Below are 8,593 nucleotides of genomic sequence, written 5' to 3'. Positions count from 1 at the left end.
TTCATGTTTAGTGTACTCTTGCTTGAGATTTTTATTTTGGTGGAATGTCTGCCTATTTTCTTTATTCATGGGTGACTATATATTTTCTTCTTCTCAATAAATGTTAATGGCTTGAATTCCCCACTAAGAAGCATAGACTGGTTGATTGGAAAAAAAAAATACAAGTCATCTATTTGCTGTCTGCAAGAAACACACCTAGCCTCAAAGGACAAATTAAAACTCAGAGTTCTCAGAATTTTTCAGCCCATGCTTCACAGACATACATAGCTCCATAGCATCTGGGAGCCACCTGACTTATTTTTCCCAATATTTAGGTACTTTTCTTCCCAAGTTCATAAATAATTCTTTCTTTACCCTTGAAAACTGGAGATAAATAGAGTTTATTCCTCCTGAATCAATATTACTCAAATGTAGTATGCTTAGAAATCTGCAGACTCAATTCTTCCTTTATTTCAGAGGAATTTTCTTCAATCACATCGTAAGGGACAATTTTTTACCTCTCTATGTGGGGTTTGTTGGCTTAAAGTCACAGATCATTCTCATGTTCCATTATCTTTGTGGGGTTTTTCATATCTAAAATCTTTTCTTTTTATTTCTACATTTGTCATTGTAAACATCGCAAACATTTACTCTACTACTAATTTAATCATCTTTCCCCCATAAAGTTTCTAATTTAATTAGTGCTTTTGTAATAGAATGCAGATTTGTTCTGATCTTCTATTTATTCCCACATCTCTGTGAACTTCCTCTTCGTCTTATTTTTTTCCTATTCTTTCAAAAGTATTTACTTTACTCATATTCTCCTTATTTTAAGCAAAGTATAATAACTTTGTGGCAAATCTTTCTGCTATTTATCTAATTGTATTTGTTTTTATACAGAACGAAAAATAGGACAGGATATAGGAAAGGGGGCTCAGCTCAGGCTCTCTCTTTATCGAAGATCCCACATCTACTCTATGTTCTCAGACTTTTATAAATATTTTATTCCAGAGTACAATCCACCGTGGGGGTGGGGGAAGAGATTGGCGCAGAGGTGATAAATATGGTAAAAGCTCCCTGTCAGTTCAGGGAGCTGAAAACGTGTAAAGCAATCTGTGAACAAATACTCCTTTGTCTCCATCTATTATCTGCCCTGGTCTTTCTATATGAATTTCTCAAGTTCAAAATGAAAAACAATGATTAAATGTATGTGTGTGCATCCTCTTTCTTCATGTATTTTTACTTACTGACAAAAAGTTTTATTTAAATCTTGGTGAATCATTCTCTAATTGAAACAATTATTTTAAAAATATAATACAGAAAGTCACAAGAAAAGATAGCATTCTTTTTTGAAAAAAAAACTTTGTTGAGATACAATTTACATAACATGAAATTCATGCACTGATTTTTTTTTTTTTAGTATATTCTGAATTGTGCAACTATTTCCATGATATAAAGTTTGAAGACTTTAGGGTTATGTACAATTTAAGGTTAGGATAAGACACATTACTATTGAGGTAAAGTGAAAATAAAACATATCTCAGCCTAGAGGGAAAGTAGAACCATGAATCTGAATGGTACTTTCAAGGAGGGGACATCAAATTTGAACAACCTTGGCCTTGGGCAGAACCCAGGGCAACACCCACCCAGGAAGACCACACAGAGTACATGAGATGCAAAGGAATATCAGGAAAAGAACCAGGAGACACGGTGTTCCCAAGTCAAGCAAGGAAGAGATTAGCAGAATACATGAATCTCAACATGACTTTAATTTTCTCTTCAGAGAAAACTCAGCAGCTCTTTGGATATAAGGCTCAGTCATAAACATTCTAAAGGAGTGTTCAAGTACCACTTGTCATTTAGGGTTGTGCTCTGAGAAGACCTTAGATAACATAACTTACAGAATATCAGCATAGTCATGGCCCAGATACTGTGCTTAGTCCTGGCTGACTGTCCCAAGGGAGAGATGCAGGGAGCGACAGGACAGCAAACCCAGAATGCACCTGGGACAGGCTGCCGCTGACTCAGCTGGGGGAGGGGCAGCAGGGAACCAGGTGGACAGAAAGGTGCACAGTGAATCACCCTAGCAAAGGGGTTTATTTCACTTTGATTTTTAGATAATACTCACAAACGAATTAAACCAACTTTTCAACTGAAATTTGGCAGGTTTTCTCCTATTTGTGTTTGTTTATTTAAGTGAAATCAAAGTGGGAGAAAATACACTTAGCACCAAACCTGCTTCCCAGAGCTAAGATGCCAAACCGACTCTAGGCATGACAGCAAGCACGGTCGCTTCACACTCACTCGTTACGGGTGTAATGCAGCATGTCCTCACTTGACATTGGCCACTTTGAAACTGTGACTTTAAGTGGAACAATGTAGATCAAAGCCAACATTTTTCTTCTTATCAATATTATAAGGAAATGATGTTATTCTAAGGACCTGCTCTACATTATCTGGATTAAAGTTGTAGTTTCCAAGAACCTACAGTCAATGTTCAGTGAGGACTTAGTGCACTTTCTCAATCCCTTGGGTGCTTCTTAATTCTTGGATAAGGCACAGCACATGATATTTTGATATTAAAATTTGATATTTATTTTTTGACATTTTGTTTTTTGATATTAAAACTGATACTGATAAGAGATGGATGTTCCTGGCTTGCCATGATATCACTCTACTGGGGCAAGATGGAGTGACATCCCCCCAAAAGAAACCAGATAAACATCAGGCATCCAAATTTGAAAAGTAAGAACCCTAATCTTTAACATTCCTACTTGTCAAAAGTTCAGCTTTTACCAGGTTTAGTTAATACAGAGCAGCATTTTAGGGTATTTTTTTTTTTTAGTATTCAACTCCTTAGAAATAAGGAAGACTATAAAGTAGATCATTAAAAAAATGATATTCCTTAAGACTAAATACTATTTGGAATGGCAATTTGCAAAAGAAAATATAACTTCCAAATATATTGAACAGTAAGAGTTAAATGAAAAGATAGTTGAGACACGAAATTTCTAATTTACAGAATTATGTACTTAGAATTGTCCTGCTAGTCTAAACAAGCTTAAACGTGAGCATTAAGCAGAATTTCGGTGGGCTTGTCCTGAATCACCACATAGGATTGGAGCAGGGATTTTGTTCAGGACTCAGGGTAACTACAATTATTCCTACTGGAACGTTCCTGTACTTACTGCAAAGCAAGCTCCTCCTACACTGGAATTTAACAAACAACTCAATTAACCAGCATTGGGAACTATGGAAAAGTTTTATGCACAGCATCTTCACCCATAATCCTGACCTGTGATTCAAATTAGTAATATCTGATGCACATCATGACTCAGTTGGTAAATGAGTAGTAGATTAAAATAAAAGCAAAAACTTGTTCTAAGTGAACAATAAATGGAAACTCTGTAAGACTCATGTGCCAAATGACATAGGGTATGTCACTATTGAAATCAAATCTGCAAACCTAGAGACAGCATCAGGCAGTCTCAAGTCCCTGAAGTTGGTAAGGCCTGAGCTAGTTTTTGAAGGGGGCAGGTGTGAGGAAGTGGTGGGCCAGCCATGAAGCCATTCTAAACAGACTTCTTATAAGCAAGTTTCTAGAATCCGTGCTATTTAAAAAGAATGAGTGTTGACTACAATGTCATCTCAGATCTATAATTTATCTAAATAGGTCTATTTTGACTTGATTGAGATTCTGTTCAAATATGTTGATTGTAATAAAAAAAAAATCCTCAAATATCTTACTCCTGCGAGCCTGTTTTAAATAACAGTGGAAGTTGCCTGTAGCTATGGGTTGAATATTTGTGTTCCCCAAGATTGATATGTTGAAGACACACTAATCCCTAGTGATATTTCTTTGGAGGTGAGGCATGTACAGGTGATTAGGTCATGAGGATAGGGCCCTTATGAAGGGTATTAGTGCCCTCATAAGAAAATACAAGAGAGAAACGCTCTCTTTCCTGTTGGTGAGGATGCAGCTGTCTGCAAACCTGGAAGGGATCCCTCACCAGAACAAAACATCACTGCCTTGATCTTAGATGTCTAGCTTCCAGACCAGTGAGAAATAAATGTCTATTGTTTAAGCCACCCAGAAATTTGTTTCAACAATCTGACATTCATCAGGATAAAAGTAGAAAAAGAGTTTCATTATAAATCATCAGAAGCTCACTATAGATCAGTATAAACACAAAGGAAGCAAACCTGACCTTCTCGCAGCCTCAGGTGGAGGGTAGATCATAAGGCTTAGGTCAAGACTTCAGGCTGCTCTGTGCTGACCCACACGGGGCTGTCCAAGGATAACCCCATTCTCCCACACCTATTGCCCCCAGTTATTGATGCAGACCTCAACTGCCTCCAGGGATTGCAAGGAGATGGCCCTCTTCTCTGTGGCATCAGGCTGAACACTTATGATGAATACTTTTGGAAAGGTCCTGTTCATTCATTCTACATATCTACTCCATGCCAGGTACTCTGTAGGGCATTAAGGGTAAAAATGGCACAAACAGAGGCATAATTCCCATCTGCATCCTGATGAGCAAGACAATGCAACGGCACTCCCTTTCCTTCTCTTAAAATAAACAATAGAAAATAATCCCTTCTTTGGCCTTCCATCCCCTCCAGACACCACATCAATCTCGACTTCTTTTCTGGGAGTCACTTCGGAAGAAACTGCTCTGAGCAGCTGACTTCTGCCCACATGCCTCCTCTCTTTCCCTTCCTTCCCCAGACTGGCTGTAGAGGCACCTGCAGCCTCCATCTGCTCTTCCACTGGGTGCACCTGTCCTGATCTTCTTGGAACACTCAGTGGCACTACTGCGCTGACCAAGCCTGCATCTTGCAGCACTGGCTATTTTAATCATGGCTACAGGGCTACCTTCTCCTGTGTGGCCAGCACTCAGCAGTGTGCTGAGTCCTGGCAGGGACAGACCCTGGTGTTTCAGGGATATCCAATTGTCATCATGTTGCCGGTTTGTTACTATTTATTTATTATCTGTTGTCCCCACCAGTAAGTGAGCTCTAGACCACAGGGCAGTGCCAGATTGTTCACCAATTTACTATGCTATGCTTCAAATGAATCCAATGGACAGAAAATTTTCAGTAGGTAAGAGCAACTTCATAAAAATAAACTAATAAACATATAATTATGAATGGAGAAGTTCTTTGTGCTTCAGAAGGTGCCAATTATATAGAACACTGGACAAAGAAAGAGGGAGACAGATTCCAAGGTGAGGTTGCTGTATCTGTGGCCCTGAAGGCTGGAAAGAGGGCAGACTTGAGCCTGGTCTCTGAGGCTGGCCTTGCACATGCTGACCTGCCCATGGAATAAACTGAGATGGGTTGGCATGTGCCTTCCACACTCTAGTTACTTTGGAAACTGAAGAGCTCTCCTTGTTTTTCTGATTTGATAAGCATCATTGCCTACATTTGCTTCAAAATATTCTGTTATTTATGCACAAAACATATTCTTTGAATGCTTCCATGCATCATCATCCATAGATATATTTTGCAGGGAGCACTGTCTTTGAACCAATTAGAAATCCCCATGACAATCCCCAGATAGTATTTTATCCAGCAACGTCCTCTAACAAAGCATTCCATTATCTTAAATTGTCCAAATGAAAATGGTCTTGCCAAGAGAAGACTTACCTTATGAATAGTTGAGGAATGATAGTTAAGAAACAAACCACTGTCTTCCCAATTAAAATTATGACTAATATGGTGAATAAAGAATGTGAAATTAAGATTTCCAAAAAGACGGGCGTAGATGAGGAAGCTGCAGGTCAGCATGGTGGGTTTGCTGGTTGCAAAGAGAGAAGCTGTGTGTTTAAAATTTAAGACACAACATCAGAAGATGGATAGAAAACTCCTCAGAGGAGGGCAGGGCTCCTACCTGTGGCCAAATAGATGATGTGGACAAGCGCGTCTCGGCCCTGCACCACGTCGACGGCCACATGGGAGAAGCGGCTGTTGTCCTCCATGAAGGCGGGCACGGTGGTCACTGGCTGCACCACCTCATGCATGAGAATGAACTTCTGAGCATCCTGTAGGTTCCTCTCCGTCAAGTTGACATACAGGCCCTGGTCCACGGTACCGCACTGCAGGGGAAGACAGCCATGTCACCAGAACCCGCTGCATGGACACTCACAGCTGGTTGGGGCCACCTCAGCCAGTGGGTGACTTGGAACCTGAACAAGCCATAGTGTGTCACCAAAGTGTGTGAACATCTTTGCTCTCCATTTCCCTGATGCCCCAGACTGTGTGAACGTCTTTGCTCTCCATTTCCCTGATGCCCCGGTCCTCAGCATCCCTCCCATTTCATATTTGAGCACACCTTCCATGTGGAGTCTCTTAACAACTTCATAAGTGAACCAATCAGAAGTTAAAAAAATAAAGGGGAAGTTACCGCTAACTTTAATTCAAACAAGAGATGTGTAGAAACTCCTCCTCTCCTGAGGAGTCACTTGGGAGCTGTCTGGCTAAATGCCTACTATCATATTTGTCTGGCAAATCAGATACCCAAATTGAAAATGCAGCAATCAAGGACATGATATTGATTTATTTGCTTTCCTATTGCAGCAGTGGCTCTGTGAGGAAGACATGGGTTCCATGGCAGAGGGTTTGTGCCATTTTAATCTGTACATCCTGTAATGTCATTCTGATAATATTCACATGGGCTGCAAAAATACTGTGCTGGCCTTACTGGTTTGTATTCCAAGCTAGAAAAAATTAAAAAAAAAAATAGAGTCTAGAAATCTAAGAAAGACAATGGAAAATTTATGAGCAGAGAGATGAGATGCTAATGGAAGTGAGGGAAGGAGGGAGAAGAGAATGGAAAAGAAGCAAGGAAGGAAGGAGGAAGGAAAGAGATTTCCAGATAGAGTAAGATCTTGCAGATGAATCTCGCACATACAAGAGAGAACTTGGGCTTGCAAATTGCTGAGAATTCAATTCAGAGCTGTGTGTTAGGGAGGCTGGCAGGTGTTGCTTATGATACTCTCTAGCAAGGACAAGGTCAAAACAAGGATAGGAAAGAAAGTCAGGCTTTCATGGAGCCAAGTTCACAGGCAGAACTTTACCACAACCCTTCTCCTGTCTTTCATAAACATTAAACCCTGGTACAAACAGTGACTGATCCTCAGCAGAACTTTATATGTGTAAGTTTGTTGGAAGTAAATTCCTGGGCTTATGACACTGGAAACTTCTGTTTAATATGTTATTTCTAATTCTTGGTTTTAGAACAATTTAGAAGTGCAAATGTGTAAGATGGAAATTGCTTTTCCTAAAGTAAATGATATTTCTTCAGCATTTGGTAAAATGTCTACAAGCCATAAAACAATAGGCTGATTGTAGACTAAGAGAATCTTAAAGGAAAATAGATTTCACGTGTCTAGTCTGTGTCCAGCTGAACTTCACGTCAACACCTTGCTGGGCACTCCATGCGTCCCCTGAAGGAACTATGTGAGTTCAGCGGAAGGGCTTGGCCTGTGGCCTGAGTGGTCTCAGCTGAGGGGTAACTCCAGTCTCAATATGGCCTCCCATCTCAACTTCTTTCTCTTCACTGCAAAGTGGCTAGAAAAATGCCTACTCTGTTCACCTCTCAGGGTACTGGGAGACCAGCTGAGATAATCAGTGGAGAGCAGGGGTAAATTAATTGAACATTCTTGTAAATGCTACAGGACAAGACCCCGTGCCTGGCCCTGAGCAGCTGTTCACCGGTGGTGAGTGGTCAGTGCCTCGTCTGTAGCAGGACAGGATTGTACAGTCACTGAGCTTCAGCAGCTGGAGGGAAATGAGGGAATAAACAAAGGGGGATAGGAGTCGGTGGGCAAATACACGAGAAGTAGCTCCCAGGGCCTGGGCAGAAAGTGCTAGATTTTCTATAATTATAGTACGGAATAGTGACATTTAGAAGGCAGGGACATTCCCTGTCAACCCGCGTTTTAAAAAATGAAAAAGAGCTCCACTGGGCTAGACATGAAGTTTGCGCAGCTGAGTTCTAGTTCTGAGGGGCCTTTGCATTTGGTGGCTTATATTTCTGAAATCAAAAACAGCAGCTAAGGCACAGGGGCCTTGGCTATCTGCCTGCTGGGTGACGTTTCCTATGCACCATACTCATGGCATTTTTTCTAAAAACTGGCATCATGAACACCAAAAAGCATAATGTAAAAGGAAGGAGCTCTTGATTCTTTTGAAAAGCAGGAGGAGAATCAGGGGAGTCTGCAGTGGTGTGGGGCTCTGTGACAGGACCACTCATAAGCCCGTGACTCATTTAAGTCATCTGTTTGAATGGCTGAGAGTGACACTCTGTGGTTTCCTTCACCAGACACTAATGGAAATTCCACCCAAAGATTCAGTTTCAAATATTTTTGATTCAAGTTTCCAGGGTCTGTTCATTGGAGCATAAGCATCCCAGCTCGTCCCCCCTGCGTCCTGTGCAGCTGAGCCTTCCCAGTTGGGCTTCTGCTGTGGCTGTGGGGGGCACTCCAGGACACCCTGGGGACACCATGCAAGAGGAAAATAATAAAAGCACAGTCATTGGTCCTCGTGGGGCTTACATGCTACCCAGGCTATCATGGCAACACCTCTTCAAGTAACAAGGTCAGTAACTCTA

General features: G+C 41.0%; 1 protein-coding gene across 1 annotated transcript in view; it reads right to left on the bottom strand.

The window, feature by feature from the left end:
- SEMA5A (semaphorin 5A) overlaps window positions 1-8,593 on the bottom strand; it is a 340,395-nt gene that overhangs the window by 123,800 nt on the left and 208,002 nt on the right. The window contains exon 10 of the mRNA XM_023513080.1: window positions 5,873-6,077. Coding sequence (XP_023368848.1) covers window positions 5,873-6,077 — 205 coding nt within the window. The remainder of the gene's footprint in view (window positions 1-5,872; window positions 6,078-8,593) is intronic.

Source organism: Otolemur garnettii, unplaced genomic scaffold, assembly GCF_000181295.1.
Source record: "Otolemur garnettii isolate 467f Iridium unplaced genomic scaffold, OtoGar3 scaffold00033, whole genome shotgun sequence".
Taxonomy (NCBI): Eukaryota; Metazoa; Chordata; class Mammalia; order Primates; family Galagidae; genus Otolemur; species Otolemur garnettii.
The sequence above is the reverse complement of the archived record's forward strand: the minus strand, read 5'-3'. Positions and strand labels throughout refer to the sequence as shown.